General features: G+C 42.7%; 1 protein-coding gene across 2 annotated transcripts in view; it reads right to left on the bottom strand.

The window, feature by feature from the left end:
- The window catches only part of DNAH9 (dynein axonemal heavy chain 9), a gene marked incomplete at its 5' end in the record, with an annotated part of 326,297 nt that overhangs the window by 105,886 nt on the left and 203,718 nt on the right, over window positions 1-16,693 (bottom strand). For both annotated transcript variants that reach the window (XM_080827022.1, XM_080827021.1), the window contains 4 exons: window positions 3,637-3,870; window positions 4,077-4,238; window positions 4,611-4,753; window positions 15,441-15,564. In XM_080827022.1, coding sequence (XP_080683148.1) covers window positions 3,637-3,870; window positions 4,077-4,238; window positions 4,611-4,753; window positions 15,441-15,564 — 663 coding nt within the window. The remainder of the gene's footprint in view (window positions 1-3,636; window positions 3,871-4,076; window positions 4,239-4,610; window positions 4,754-15,440; window positions 15,565-16,693) is intronic.

Consider the following 16,693-nt stretch of genomic DNA (forward strand, 5'->3'; position numbering starts at 1 on the left):
AAGATAGTTTGAAAGTTCTAGAAAAGTCCAGAGAATCTGCAATGTAGTGTCTAAAACATTAATGTCCACAGAAGAGAAGACTTAAGCTTGTGGATTGAGCAAAGATCCCTCCAACAGCAAGGATCTCTTCAATATCCCTCTGGTTTGGTAGCCACCAGCCCCACGTAATGAATGGGCACCTAAAATGTGGCTTGTCCCAGTGGCGATGTTTTCTAAGTATAACCACACACACTAGTTTTTGAAGACATGTAGAAAAAAAATACTTCATTGAAAACGTCTTTATATATTGATTACCTGTTAAAATGATAAGATGTGTTGGGTTCAATAAACCTATTCTTAAAATATATGATGTAATTATGTAAAATTGAAATACACGGTCAGAATTAAATTCCTTTTGTTCCTTTTACTTCCTTTGGTACAGCTACTAGAAAATTTAGTTTGCATATATGACCAGTAGGATAGTTCTATTGGATATTGCGTCTAGAATACAGTGGGGGGACCCATCTATTCATTCATTCATTCATTCATTCATTCAACAAACATTTAATGAGTGCCTACTTTGTCCAAGCACTGTTTTAGACACATCAGATGCATCAGCGAACCAAACAGATAAAGATCCTGGTCCTTACGGAGGTTGTGTCCAACAGATGGGGACAGACACCACAAAAGAAAGATAACAAGTAAATTACATGTTGGTGGGGTAAGTGCTATGGGAAAAAGATAAAGTAGAGCAGAATAAGGGACACAGGGGTGGTGTGGGGTTGCAACTGAAAATGGGGTCATCAGAGTAGGACTCACTGAGAAGGTGACATTTGAGCAAAGAGGAGGAGATGAGGCAGTGAGCCATGGAGTGAGAGACGGAAGAACACCCAGGGAGAGGAAACAGCCAGTGCAAAGGCCTAGTGTTGTCTGAGGAGAGAGCATAGCAGTGGCACAGGCAGAGAGAGAGGAACGTTGTGGACATAGGGTAGTGGGAGGTGAGGTATGAGAGTCTGCAGGGCGCCATGGCAGAGAAGCCTGGGTGCCATTTTAACTAGGGAAATGGAAGCCATCTCAGGGTTTGGGGCAGAAAGGTGACATGCTCCGACTTGTGGTTTGAATGCATCATTCTGGCAACTCTGCAGATGATGGACCAAAGATGGGCAAAAGGAGCAGACAGATGAGCTAGGAAGGTGCTCTGGTTGCCTGGGTTAAGGATGCCGGTGGCCCAGATGAGGGGCGTGGAAGCACAAGAGGTACACAGCACCGGGATTCTGGGCATATCGGAAGTTAGGGCCAATAGCGATTTTCTGATGTTTGGGCACAGGGCGTGTGACAGAAATGAGAATAGTCAAGGACAACCCCAAGCTGATGGGTGATGTGAGAAATTGTTGGTGATGCAGGTTTGGGATGGGGAAGACATTGTGGAGTTTGATGTGTTGAAATCATCCAGGTAAGAAGTGTCTAAATCAAGGCATTGAAAACAGGGATACAGCAAGAGGGTTACATTTGAGAGAGATATATAGAAAAGTAGAGGATTTGTTAATTCTTAACTGAGACAAGGAGAAGAATCTAAGGTAAGTCCCCGATTTTTAGATAATTGGGTAGGTAAAAGCACAACTCACTGAAGTAGAGAATTTTGAAGGAGAAGAGACCAAGATTGATGCTGGGACTGGGGAGGCTTCTCCGCTAGCCACAGGCAGACAGAGCTGGGTTCACCTAAGGTACAACCAGTCTTCTACTGGGATGATCAATAATTCCCAGAGAACAGGCGAGGAGAGGGACAACAGGGGCTGCTGGGGGCACAATATTCTGAGGGCACCATAGGTTGGCGGTGGGAGACAGGTAGAGGAAGAAGCAACAGATGTTAAAAATAACCTGGAAGGACCGCATTCTGGGATTCTATCTCATGCTGTTTTCTAGAAGTTCAGAGATTGAGAGTACTGAAAAGCATTGGGAGAGAAGATGCCACCTTTCTACAACAAAGGTACATGCCAGGTAAATGGCTAGGGCCTTGGCTGGGATCTGTGTCCCTCGATCTGCCCAGAACGGTAGCTCTGGGAAGGGGTGTGGTCACGACAAAATGGACACAGAGGAGCGTCGTGGACAATTGTTACACGTCACATGTGGACAAACATCAAGTCTGAACAGATCTCACCGTGCCTGAGAGTAAATAAAGAAAAAGAAGAAAAGAGTCTTTTCAGAAATACAGAACAAGGAAGGGAAAAGCCTCCAGGAGACTAAGAAGAACACAGGTCTGAAAATGGCGCACTACCAGATCTAGACAATACATCGAGAGAGCTGTCTGCCATCATTGGTAGGATGGTGTCTGTGACAAAGTTGCAGGAAAACAGGCTGAAATAAGAAAGCAATAGGATGTGTTGGAAGGGGAAAAGGATGAGGTGAGGAAGGGCTGTTAGGATATTAAAAATGTAATAGCATAATTAAAGTCTTCCCTGGAAACATAAGCAGAAGCAATATTACCCACTGTTAAATTAGAATCGCTGAAGGTAAACTTGAAAAGTTCTCCTAGAATCCAGAAGCAAAAAAAGCCAAAAAGATAAGATCAGTGAGTGAGGACATAATAGATACAGGGCACAGAGAAGCCATCCGGCAAATCATTGCTCCTGGAGGAGAGGCCAGAGCAGATGAACAAAACCAGATAACAGAAGAAAAATGGCCCAAGCAGAAGAAATTCTATGTGAACAGATTGCAAGGGCTCACGGCATCCCACTAAATGAACTGAAATCCTCTCAACATATTGCAACTATGATTCAAGAAACTAAGGTGGGGAGAGAGGACAAGTCAGAAGAAGCAAATTCAAGTTATGCTGGAGACAAAACTCTGAAATGATGACAATGAGCAAAAGGCTTAGATCTCTGTAGGAACATGGGATGCCCAAGAATTAAGTTGATCACAATTGAGTTAAATGGTGCAAATGCAAGAAAACCACACCACGTTCATGAGAGGCTGGCTCTGCAGCCAGCAAACAGAGCACAGAAGGGGGCCATCAAGGGACTGGCAATGTCTGATGGGCATGAGCAGGGGCAGAGAATGTGCTAGAATTGTCCTCCAATTCTCAAGGGAGGAACAGGAAATTGAAACAAACTTGTTCCCTTTGGAAAAGTAAGTAGAAATATATTACAAGGACAGAACAACAAGGGACCTCCTTTTGATGGCCAACCACCGAGGAATATATGAAGAAATGCAAGAAATGAGACAGGATTTAAGAAGTCAGGTTCTGATGGTGCTTGGACAGATAATACAAAGACATAAAAGAAAAGCCGGTACAGTTCTGCAACTGTCTCTCCCAACCACTCATCTCTTTTGGTTCTGAAGACAGAAGGGAAGCCGGCCAGAGAGGATAGGAAGGTAGCAGAAGAGGAGGCGAGTGCTAACAAGCGAGATTAAAGAGGTGTTCTGGAGGACTCCATCATCAGTCCGTGGGAGCAGACCAGACCTGAAGCTCACAGTGGGCCCTTCTGCAGGGGGAGCTGAGACTTAACTCCTGAAACAGTGCCTGGTGACACCGAGGCCTCTGGAAAACCATACATGATTCTCAGGCCTGGACCCTGATCCCTCCAGTTCCCTGGAATGGGGTGCTCCCACTCCCTCTTGGGGCCCGGAAGCCAGGGGCGAAGGAAGACCGTCACCCACCTGGGCAGAGGTGCTGTGAAGCTTCAGCAGCCCGTTCTCGAGACGCGCTATTTTGGACTTGAGCTCTTTCCCATTTCTGCGCAGCAAGCTCTGGTAGAGTCTGATGAACTCCAGGAATGACTTGGGAGTTGTATAGTTGTAGCGCTGTTCATTGGTCAGATAAGACTGAGACATCTGGTTGACACTCGTGTGGACAAAAGCCATGAACTTGCTAATCGACTGCTTGACTGTGGGCTGAAATTGAAAAGTGGAAAATAAAAAGACTGTCTGGACGTGAAGACTAGAGGTGATGGCCTGCCCCACTCATGGCCTCATCCCACGGGAAGTTCTGTTCCGCTAAGTCTATTCAAGCCCGAACTTGAACCCTGAAACTCTGGACATGGAATTCCTTGTACCCCAGGTGGGCGGGACCTTGAGGAGTATCTCCTCTGCCCTCTCACCTCAATGCCTTCTGTGTTCTGCAAGAAGCGAAGGCTGACGGACTCCAGCGCCTGCCGGGGCCACTCGTGAAACCAGTCGATGGCCGTGCAGTTCACAATGGCTGGGAACTTCCTGCTGCGGACTCTCAGCTTGTTCCCCACGGGGGATAAACACAGAGTCACCTGAGAAATCAGAGGGCGGGGAGAACCAAGAGGGCATCAGGGAGATACTCATAGTGAGACAGATACGGCTTTGGGTTATTTCCCAGAAAGTTGGGGAAAAAAATCCAACAGAGGAAGAAGAAAATCTGTCAATACTATCCAGGCTTCTAGCCAAGAAATTAAGAACGCTGGGACTGCATGAACCAAGGGAGAGGCTATTGCCCTTGAAGCAGATAAGGGCAGCCTTGCAAAATTGCTCAGGCGAAGAAGGGCACTCCACCCTCCCTGCCCACTCCCAGTATAATCTAGGAGGGCAGCTTGTCCAAAATATCAGCAGAGGATCTCATGAACCATCTCTGGTCTGCCTATCCTGGGCAGTAAATCTTTCTATACCTTCAGTTGTCGTCGGACCCGATTTATAAAGAACTTCCAACAGTTTTCTCTGTTATCAACTAGACCTTGGCTCTTGACTTCATTCTTCACGTTATTTATGATGTTTTCAACTTCATCATCAGAGTAGAGGTCTGGGATCTCTCCTGGGAGAAATGGAACACAGATGAGTGGCTTTGGCATGTCTCTGCCTGATACAATAGGATGTGAGATGCTATCCAAACTTGGGACACAGGGCCCATGATTTTTTGGCCGTGTCCCACCACTCTTGCTGGTGGAATTGGACAGACACTGTATATACTCCAAACTCAGTGCAGGTGGAGGGATGATACTTTAAAGAATGGAACAAGGGTACATGGCATCCTTTCATCCTGGGCTAGCAGCCCATAGCAGAAGAGCTCTCAACTCTTTACTTCTTTTGCCTAAAACATTTATTTACTAACTACTGTTAGGAAAAATGTTGCTTCTGAGGAGCTTAATATTTAGTAGGAGAAATAAAACAGATGTTAAATACCTATAATATAAATATAAGTAAATATGTGGTTTTTTATGAGAAAAAAAAACACATAAATCCATATATTGATGAAGAATGAGCTATCCCTTCCTACTGAAGAACAAAGGGAGAGAGCATGAATGGTTTTGGGGAACCTAGTATATGATAAGTATGACATCTTAAAATCAATGGGAAAAATGAACATTTAATACAGGGTATTAGGAAAACTGGGATCTGGAAAAAAAATACTATGGTTGGATCCTTATATTCCATTGCACAGTAGGATAAATTCCAAATGGATCAATACTTAACTATAAAAAATAAACCCATAAAAATGGCAGAAGACATGAGGGAAATATTTTTATAACCTCTGAATGGGGAAGGTCTTCCTAAGTATAACTCAAAATTGGTATGTTTTAAAAGAAAGATAAATTTGGTGCATATAAATTGACACATTTTATGTAAAAATAAAAAATTTATATGAAAAATAGAAAAAATGGAATGGTGAAAACATAGGCAAAGTATAACAAGAGCAAACACAAAGGACCAATTATATGTTTCCAAAAGATGGCATACAAATGGCCAACACATACACGGAAAGGTGCTTAATGTCATTAATTATCAGGGAAATGCAAATGAAGATTACAATGAGATATCACCTCACACCTGTTGGGATGGCTATTATCAAAAAGACAAGAGATAATAGGTGTTGATGAGGATGTGGAGAAAAGGAACCCCTGTGCACTGTTAGTGGAAATATAAACTTGTACAGCCACTATGGAAAACACTATGGAGGCTCCCAAAGAAATTAAAGATAGAACAAGTACATGTGATCCAGCAATCCCACTTCTGGGTATATATTCGAAAGAAAAAACCCAGATCTTGGAAATATCCATACTCCTCTGCTCATTACAGTATTATTCACAATACCTATAACATGAAAACAGCCTAAGCATCCATCAACAGATGAATGGATCAAATAAATGTGGTACATATGTAGGAGTATTATCCAGGCTTTAAAAAAGGAAATCCTGTCATTTGCAGTAACAGAGTAAACTTGGAGGGCATTATGCTAAGTGAAATAAGCCACAGAGAAAGAAAGAAAAATACCGCATGGTATCACTTACATGTGGGATCCTAAAAACAAACAAACAAAAAACCCCAAACAAAGGAAACTGAAACACAAAAAACAGTCAAATTCATAGAAACAGTGTAAGAGGGTTCCCCTTTCTCCACATCCTCTCCAACACACGTTGTTTCCTATCTTGCTAATTTTGGCCATTCTAACTGGTGTAAGGTGGTATCTCAATGTGGGTTTTTTTTTTTTTTTGAGATTTTATTTATTTATTTGACAGGCAGAGATCACAAGTAGGCAGAGAGGCAGGCAGAGAGAGAGGAGGAAGCAGGCTCCCCGCTGAGCAGGGAGCCCGACGTGGGGCTCGATCCCAGGACCCTGGGATCATGACCTGAGCTGAAGGCAGAGGCTTTAACCCGATGAGCCACCCAGGTGCCCCTCAATGTGGTTTTAATTTGAATCTCCCTGATGGCTACTGATGATGAGCATTTTTTCATGTGTCTGTTACCCATTTGTATGTCTTCATTGGAGAAGTATCTTACACTGTTGGTGGGAATGCAAGTTGGTGCAGCCAGTTTGGAGAACAGTGTGGAGATTCCTTAAGAAATTAAAAATAGAGCTTCCCTATGACCCTGCAATTGCACTACTGGGTATTTACCCCAAAGATACAGATGTAGGGAAAAGAAGGGCCATCTCTACCCCAATGTTCATAGCAGCAATGGCCACGGCTGCCAAACTGTGGAAAGAACCAAGATGCCCTTCAATGGACGAATGGATAAGGAAGATGTGGTCCATATACTCTATGGAGTATTATGCCTCCATTGGAAAGGATGAATACCCAACTTTTGTATCAATGTGGACAGGACTGGAAGAGATTATGCTGAGTGAAATAAGTCAAGCAGCGAGAGTCAATTGTCATATGGTTTCACTTATTTGTGGAGTGTAACAAATAACACGGGGAGATGGAGAGGAGAAGGGAGTTGAGGGAAATTGGAGGGGGAGATGAACCATGAGAGAGTGGACTCTGAAAAACGATCTGAGGGTTTTGAAGGGGTGGGGGGTGGGAGGTTGGGGGAGCCTGGTGGTGGGTATTATGGAGGGCACGTATTGCATGGAGCACTGGGTGTGGTGCATAAACAGTGAATTCTGTTACACTGAAAAGAAATTAAATAAAAATAAATAAATAAATAAATAAATAAAAATTTTTAAAAAAAGGAATAAAAACATTCATAGAAACAGAGTAGAAAGCGGTTGCTGGGGCTTGGGGGTTGAAGGAAACAGACAGAATATGATAAAAGGGCACAAACTTTTGGTTATAAGATAAATAAGGTCTTAGGATCTAATGTATAACATGGTGATTATAGCTGATAACACTGTACTGTATAACTGAAATTTGCTAAGAGATAGAACTTAAATGTTCTCATCTAAAAATTTTTAAAAGGTGAAAAAAAGAAAACACATACTTTCTCCAATTACAGTTAAATAGCTAATCTCCTTAATATGTAAAGAAACTCTCCCCCATTAAGGGAAAAAGTTAGGGGTGCCTGGGTGGCTCAGCCAGTTAAGCAGCTGTCTTTGGCTTGGGTCATGATCCCAAGGTCCTAGGGTCGAGCCCCACATCGAGCTTCCCTGCTCAGTGGACAGTCTGCTTCTCCCTCTCCCTCCGGCTGCTGCTCTGCTTACTTCTGCTCTCTATCTCTCTGTCAAGTGGGTAAATAAAATCTTTAAAAAAAATTAAAAAAAATTTTTTTAAAAGGAAAAAGTAAATAATGCCACTGTAAGATACAGTGACACATACAAAAAGAGAGCTCATGGTATAGGAAATACAAATATCTCTTAAATATATGAACAAATGCTTTACCTCACTTGTAGTAACAGAAATGTACATCAACACTATGTTTACTTTTTTGTTTGTACAAATGAGACTGGCAAACATATGAACACTCAACCTCACTCGTAGTAACAGAAGTGTACTTTAAAAAGTATGCCTAATTATAATTTTTTCAAGATTGGCAAAGTTCTGAAAGTTAAATAAAATCCTGTATTAGTAAGGCAGTGTATGATGGATAAATCTTTTTAAAAATCCTAATTAGAGGCACCTGGGTGGCTCAGTCAGTTAAGTGGCTGCCTTCGGCTCGGGTTGTGATTCCAGATTCCTGGGATCGAGCCTCGTCTCGAGCCCCACATCGAGCCCCACATCGAGCCCCGCATCAGGCTCCCTGCTCAGCAGGAAGCCTGCTTCTCCCTCTCCCACAACCTCTGCTTGTGTTCCCTTTCTCGCTGTGTCTCTCTCTGTCAAATAAATAAACACAATCTTTAAAAAAAAATCCTAATTAAATATATAAAAATAAATATATGATGACCAAACAGCGTTTGTTCCAGAAAAGCAATGATGGTTAAGTCTTAGAGAAATCTATGAGAATAATTTGCTACATTAATAGATTAAAGAAGTAACATATTACCATTATAGAGATACATAAAATTTTCAAATACTGTTAGCAAACTAGGAATAAATAAGATTTCTCTTAACCTATAATAGATGTCTGTCACAGACCCAAAGCAAACATTATATCAAATGGTGAAATACTAGAATATTCTCTTTCAAATCAGGACCAAGGCAAGCTTAACTGCCAACATGTTTCCTATTCAATGTTATACAGGAGGTCCTAGACTATACAAAAAATCAAGAAAAGGAAAATGTATAAGAATAGCTAAGGCAATCATAAAATTATTGTTCAAAATATAATTTTCTACATAGAAATATATGAATATATATTATGTATATAGAATATATACATAAACCACCAGGACTCACAAGCATGTTCAAGAACAAGCTTGAGGGACACAAATCAAATTGGAAATAAAAGGGCATCTGCACTCAAGCCAAGAAAATTACTTTACTTTTTAAAATCTCTTTTTGAAGATTTTATTTTATTTTATTTATTTATTTTTTTAAAGATTATTTATTTATTTATTTGACAGACAGAGATTACAAGTAGGCAGAGAGGCAGGCAGAGAGAGAGGAGGAAACAGGCTCCCTGCCGAGCAGAGAGCCCGATGCGGGGCTCGATCCCAGGACCCTGAGATCATGACCCGAGCCGAAGGCAGAGGCTTTAACCCACTGAGCCACCCAGGCGCCCCAGATGCCCCAGATTTTATTATTTTTAAGTAAGGTCTATACCCAGTAAGTAAGTAAGATCTATACCCAGCATGGGGCTCAAACTCACAACTCTGAGATTCAGAGTCATACACTCTGAGTGAGTCAGCCAAGAGCCCCCCACCCACCAAATGTTATTTTAAAAAGTTATTTAGGATACCAACAAAAACAATAAGGCGGGTAGTAATATATGAAAAGATATGCAAGATCGTGGTGTAAGAACTATAACATACTACTTGAAAGGCATAAACAGAACCTTAAATAAATGGGAAGAGAAACTATGTTCACGGGAGGCTGACTCAGTATTACCCCCGTCATAATGATGCAATTCTAACAACAACAACAAAATCCAACGCATCTCTTTCTTGATCCTGATAAGCATACTCTAAAACATGCACAGAAGAACAAAGGGTAAACAGCCCTGACATTTCTGAAGAAGAACCAGAGGGAAGGAGCTGCCCTACAGAAATTAAGTCTCCTTATAAAACTTTGTTAATTAAAACAATGTGAAATTGGTGTGGGCCAGACAAATAGAACACCAAGGGCAACACCTTAGAAACAGACCCAATTATAAATAAAAAAATTGATATTAAAAATCAGTTGCAGTCTTGAGGTGGATTAATCAATAAGTGATGTTAGGATAGTTCAGTATTAAGATTAAAAATTAAAATTAGAACTCTATAAATTTTAAAGGGCACCTGGGTGTCTCAGTGGGTTTAGCGTCATACTCTTGATTTTGGTTAAGGTCATGGTTTCTGGGCCATGAGACTGAGCTCTGTGTCGGCTCTCTGCTCAGCAGGGAGTCTGCTTGAGATTCTCAACCTCTGCCCCTCCCCCAGCCACCCCCCAATCTCAAATAAAGAAATAAATAAATTAAAAAAAATAAATTTTAGGGGGATTAAAGACATAAATATGAAAAGTCAAACAGTCAAAAAAATCCTTATTTTAAGGATTTATCCATCTATTAGAGAGAAAGAGGGAGAGTTGGGGGGTAGGGGGAGAGGGAGAGAATCCAAAACAGACTCCCCACTGAGCACGGAGACTGACGTGGGGCTTGATCCCACAACCCATGAGCTCATGACCGGAATGGAAACCAAGAGTCAGACCCCCACCTGACTGAGCCACCCAGGTACCCCCAAACAGTAATAATTTAAAAACAAAATACAGGAAGTAATTATTGTCATGTTGGAGAGAACAGAATGCTCTGAAACAGCACAGGGCATTAAAAAGAACTGTTAAGTTTTACAGAATTTAAACTAAATCAGCACGACACAAGTCAGATGCAGACTTCAAAGGGTACCTACAACCCCTATAATGACCAAATCATTAGTATTCAGAATATAAAGGGAACTCTTACAAACCCGTAAGAAAAAGACCAAAAACCCCCCGAGCAAAAGGGCAAACTACAAAAAGAGGCAACTCACAGAAGAGGCCTAGCCAGTAAACCCTCGGAAAGATGCTCAAGGTTACAAGTAAAACGGGACAGAAAACAATGAGATTTTATTTCATGCCCATTGGCAAAAACCAGTATGTCAGGGAAACTGGGTGCGGGTGAGGTTAGGAGGAAACTGGCATCCAGGCCCTATTGATCAGAGAGGAAACATATTCGACTAGTCTGGAGAGAAGCCTGGCCCTTTTTGTAAAGTTGAAATGCATGCACCAGACAGAACAGCCATCCCCGTCTTGGGCACCTCGCTGGAAAGACCGTCTGCACATGCGCGCTAAGAGTTTCTACTTTGCAACGTGGTGTGTAACCGCATGGGGGTATTATTGCTTTCTGCACATCCAGAGGAGTTTGTGAAGAAATACAGAAAAGCGTTAAGGGAAGAAAGCAAGTGAGAGCATAAGAACTACGAAGGAGAGTCAGAAATTGGGAAAAGAGAACAGAGCAGTTCTAACTCAGGGGCAAGGGGCTGGGCTCCTGGTTCAGATGGAGGAGTTGGTCTTGGGGAGGAGGGATGGTCATCTTGGAGGAAGAGAAGAAACTTATAAAGACATGAAGATGGGCTTTGGGGAAAGGGAGAGTTGGGAGGATCACACTAAACAACGGGGTCTTCTCAGCAAGGAGAGGACATTGAGCGGGGAAAGGATAAAAAGAGTGCTAGCGGAGATAAAATCCTGGAAACACTGGATATGACATAAAAGTGAGCAGGGTTCACTCCGGGTTTTTCTATGGGCCTCAGGAGCTCTCCCCCAATCCCAGAACGAGGCTTGAGGTGAGTCCTGAGCCCATCTGGACCTGAAATCATATACAAGCTCCCCCTTCAAGTTCTCCAGCACCTACGTGCTTCTTCCTTCCTTCATAACTAACGCAGAAATGTGAGCATCATAGAAATGTTGGAGGCCGAAGGTGCTACCGGGGCCACCCTACCCAGGTTGCCCCCTTGTGGAATCGGATGAGGTCCCCAAAGGTGCGCAGTTTGGCAAATGATCAACTAATCAGAGTGACCGGAATTCTGATTTCATCCATCAGTGACGCTGCTGCCCTTCCTCGGTCTACTTTATCTGCAGCAAAGTCATGCCAATTTCCAACAAATTTCTGGCCTTCATGATCTGACCACACTAACCCAGCCAGGAGTTCAGTGAGGATTTTATACTAATTAGACTTATACCATTTCAAAGACCAGAATGAAAAAATGGATGATCATGAAAGTGATCATTTACTTTCTTCCCTTAATTGGACAAACTTGATTTAACTCGCATTCATGAAGGCATTTTGGAACACGCATATAAAACACTCTGAGCGATAACTTGTCAAAACCAAGGTCTTAGTAATGAAAGAACCCTGTTCTGCTCTTTGATAAAAACTGAGGTCAGAGGAAACTCTTCTAAGAAAATGAAATGGTATTTAGCCTGTGTTGGGAATTAAGGAGTACAGGGAAGTTTTACAAAGAGCAACGTTCAGCTGGAATTGACAGCACCCACACTCCTCGGACTTCAAGAGCTGACTGCCTATGTTGCTCTGTGTTCCTTTCTTTTTTTTCTTTCTCTCTTTTTTTAAGATTTTATTTATTTATTTGAGAGAGAGAGCAGGAACAAGGAACACAAGCATGGGGAGTGGGAGTGGGAAAGCAGGCTTCCAGCCGAGCTGGGAACCCAATGCGGGGCTCGATCCCAGGAGCCTGGGATCATGACCTGAGCCGAAGACAGACATTGAACCTACTGAGCCACACAGGCATCCTGGTTCTTTTGGTGTTTTAGGTATAACATGCTGGAGATGGAGGAGCCTAACCCCAGATCCACAGGCTGATCTGGCCTGCTGCCTCCATGTGCATGGCCTGCAGGCTAAGACTGGTTCTTACAACTTTTAATGGTCGTAAAGAATTAAAATAATAATACTTAATGACTCGTGAAAATGACAGGACATTCAAATTTTATTGTCCATAAATAAAGTTTTATTGGTCATCACTGCAATCATTCATTTATATATTGTCTATGGTTGTTCTCCCAGTATGACTACAGAGTTGAGTAGCTATGACAAAGACTGGTCTACAAAACTGAAAATATTCACTTTCCAACCCTTGATAGAAAAAAAAAGTGTGCCGACCTGGTTTATGTGATACCCTTTAGTGCCAAGATGCTGAAAGTATGAAGCCATTTGGAGACTTTGTGCTCTTAGGATGCTGGTGTGTGTTACTAGGTCTCAAGAACCCTTAAGGAGGTATGAGTGAGGATGTCAAGGAAGAGTCCTCTAGAGTGTATCATCTCAGGGAGTTGGGAATTACTAGATCACGGAGTAGGTCAGGTAGGGTGTTTTCTTGGATCTTCTCCTGCATTCAGTTAGAAACCAATGGAGAAACCATATTTTAGAAAGACCCTTTGGGAGCAGTGAGGAGAATGGATTAGAGAAGGTATTGCCTAGGAGGTGGGGGATGAGTTAAGAAGTGTCTACGTTTGCTGTGGATCCTGGGTGTCTCTGTGATCAGTGGGGAGTCTGCTTGAGGATTTCTCTCCCTGTCCCTCTGCCCCTACTCCCACTTGTGCATGCACTCTCTCTCTCTCTCTCAAATAAATAGATCTTAAGAAAAAAAAAAAAAAGAAATGTCTACATTCATTGAAACAACAGATGAAAAGACCAGTGGTAGCTATGAGAGCTGTGATTTGGAATCAGAAATGGTTGGGGGGTAAAATTGGTGGCAACTGATTAACTCTTGGGTAGAGGTGATGAGGTTTGATTTTGGAATTGGCATCAGGAAATCAAGGGATCAAACAATGAGCTAATGAACTGTGGGAAGAAACCAGAGAGCCTATGAGATTAGTAGAATATCAAAGAGGATGCTTTGGGGGGAGAGTTGAATCAGTGGCATACATTCACTCTACCTTGATCTCTAAACTAACAGGACTTGTAGATAACTAGAGAGAGGGATGTGTTCATGGCAAGGTAGCCTGACAGAGTGTCACAGTCTGCCCTGTGTTGTTCAAGAATGGAGTGATTGCACAATCCCACAAAATTGAAAAATGAAGGGGTGGGGGAGGTCCTGAGGAATTCCTGAAGCCTTCTCTGGACTGGCAGTCAATTAATTTCTAGCAAATTATTTATCTGACAGGAAAAATTAGAACTAAGATATGCTCTAGTTCTCCCTGTCAAAGTGGTTAAGAACAAAGGGAGGAATATCAGAGAAGTATTACTTGTAACTGCATTTCCATTGTAACGGGTGTATGTAAAAACGTATTTTTACATAGAAGCCTTAAAAGAGAAATGTGAACTTGAAACTTCACGACCTTGGAGCAAGCTGACTGCATTATGTTCTCACTGGGCAGGGCTTCAGAAATTCATTTACTCTTTAAAAAGTTGTCTTCTAAATGAAAAATTAAAAAACACTTTATTGAGAACGAAAGTTTCCATTGGTGACAGTCTATCAGCTTCTGTGTCTCGGACATTATTTTAGGAGAAGGTGACCTGGCTGGATCGGCACCAACTGAAATACAGAGTGAGTTTGGCAACATTCCTGGTGTTTCCAAAGTTGGAAGTTTTTGGAAGCACATTTTTACCTTTTTTGAATTTTAAGAAATTAGACTAGGGTACAGGGCTGGAGCGCCACTGGCCCCACTCTCATTATTCAGTAAAATGCTGAAAGGTGAGACAACGTTGTAGGTAAAATGCTGTTGAAGAAGGTGGTAGGATGTTAAGATGGTATTTAGAATGGGGGTGGGTGGCGGATACCAGGGCTTTCCGAAACGCCAAAAAGCTGGAGGCAGGAATTTTGTTCTGGAACATCTGCGCACTGATTGCTTTCTTAACCCAGACGAAGAGGTGGTTTTGTGGATGCTGAATTTGGTTTAAGAGCCAGAAAAGCATATTCTATGTTTAATTAATGTAGATGCAAAAATATATGCTTCCCATTGCTATAAATGCATAATTTGAGTACTCTACTGTCTTGTATTCTTGGGCATATACATGCACATATATCTTGGATTATGTGTGTACATATGTGTGTGCGTATGTGTGCATGCATGCATGTAGAATTGTTTTTACCCAGAATGGCTGACATAATTTCTGAATTCCTAAATAAATAAGAATAGCAAAGTATCACAACTGAACTTTCCGACAAAGTCCTGTCTTGCACGGACAGTGTCACGGGACGGTTGACATCCTCGGTCAAGTATTTCGGAAGTCAAGGAAAACCACGTGAGAGAGATTCTGTATTTCTTGCTGCTTCTCCTTTGCCTGCACCAGGTTCTGAACCCTTCCTTAAATTAGCAGCCTAATCTTGCCCTGCTGTGTAAGTTTCGTGTGTGCAACTTCTCTGTGTCTCTCCTTGCCAATGTCTAATCTACCTGAAATACTGCGAACATTCTGGTTTCTCTGTCTTGGATATGGGCAGGGAAGAGCACCTTCTCTCTGGGCTCGGCAGATCGCCAGACCCTAGACATGCTCTTCTTCCAAAACCCGGACTATTTCCAACCAGAGAGCCCCAAGATTACTGTCTGTTTTCCAATGAAAGGAGCCAGGATGAGGCACGGTGCTAACCCTAGAAGGATCTTACTGAACCAGTCCTCTACTCTCAATTTTCTTCCTCATTTCTATGACCTAGCTCTCTGGACCTGGGAGCACCTTGGGATGACTGATTCCAGGGGGAATTTACACTCACGAGCAGAGTTTCTTACCAGATGCCAAGAGGTCATTGATGAGCACAAGGAACTTCTCATCAGCCACTTGGGCGTCGGTCATGAGAAACACCACGCTGAGATTCTTCACCCCGGCTTTCAGGCACAAGCCAGCCAGGTCCGTCTGCGGAAACGATCGGCATTAGAGATCTTTGGGAAGACAGCCTTATTGAAGGAGGTCCCCAATCAGCTCTTTAGGAAGGGGACCATTTCCTTATCTACTTTAATGGGAAAGAAAGTGGAACAACAATGGGAAATAGGCCTCATTCCCAGGCCTCAATCCCAGTAGAGGTGGACGAGTAAACTTGAACAGTGATGATCGTTAATTCATGCAACCCCTGTGGCTCCTGTATTTGCTTCCGGAGCTCCTCCTTTGTGCCGAGGGGTACAAAGCACAGCTTTCCAAAGGGACAGAGATAGTCCCTGCTCACCTGTTACTTATATCATCATACAAGTGAATGACCTGACCCGAAGGCAAACAATTGCTCTCGGTCTTGACAGAAGAGTCATGTACTTGGGGCCACCGACCCCAATAATGAATGTATCTTATGCTAGCAGTGTTTAGTGTTCTCATGACTCGTTCCAGCAAAAGCCCTGTGTTGGAATAAAATATACTAGGGAACACACCTGCGTACACACACACACACACACACACGCACACACACACACAATCATCTGGTAGGAAATTACATCCATTCAGAACTGCAGGTGGATGAAGTCGTGGGCTAGGATGCCAAGCCCTGCATTTTTCCAGCGTCGTCAATCTTGGTTCAAGCTCTGTATCCCGCTCACAGAGCTCAGCTGTCAGTCCCTGATCTTGGCCTCTTTGCTCGCACCACTCAAAGCTCATTTTCTAAGAGCCTCATGCATTTCCTTAGGCCAAAGCTTCTTTCATGGCCCATATATCATTCCCTTTTAAGGTTAGTGAACTTCCTTTAGTAGCAACCGTTCTCAATCTTAGGTACTTAAAGAATGGGTTAAGACAACATTTCTCGACTCTCATCAGAACCGTCTGAAAAGTCTTGACGCCCAGGCTACTCTGCAGACTAGTTAAGCCAAACTTTCTGGAGGGGGGGATGCAGGCATCAGTGGTGTTTCAGGGGGATTCCGGTCTATATCCAAGGCTGAGAACCACTGTCTTAGATCATTCTGTAAATGCCTACTTCTATGCACTGACTTGTTTCCTCTTTTTTGGAACCACTGGAGATTCGTCTAACGTGGACCTGGTGTCTGACTTTAGATGCAGCTAGCTG

The sequence above is a fragment of the Martes martes genome (genome assembly GCF_963455335.1).
Source record: "Martes martes genome assembly, chromosome: 16".
Lineage (NCBI taxonomy): Eukaryota > Metazoa > Chordata > Mammalia > Carnivora > Mustelidae > Martes > Martes martes.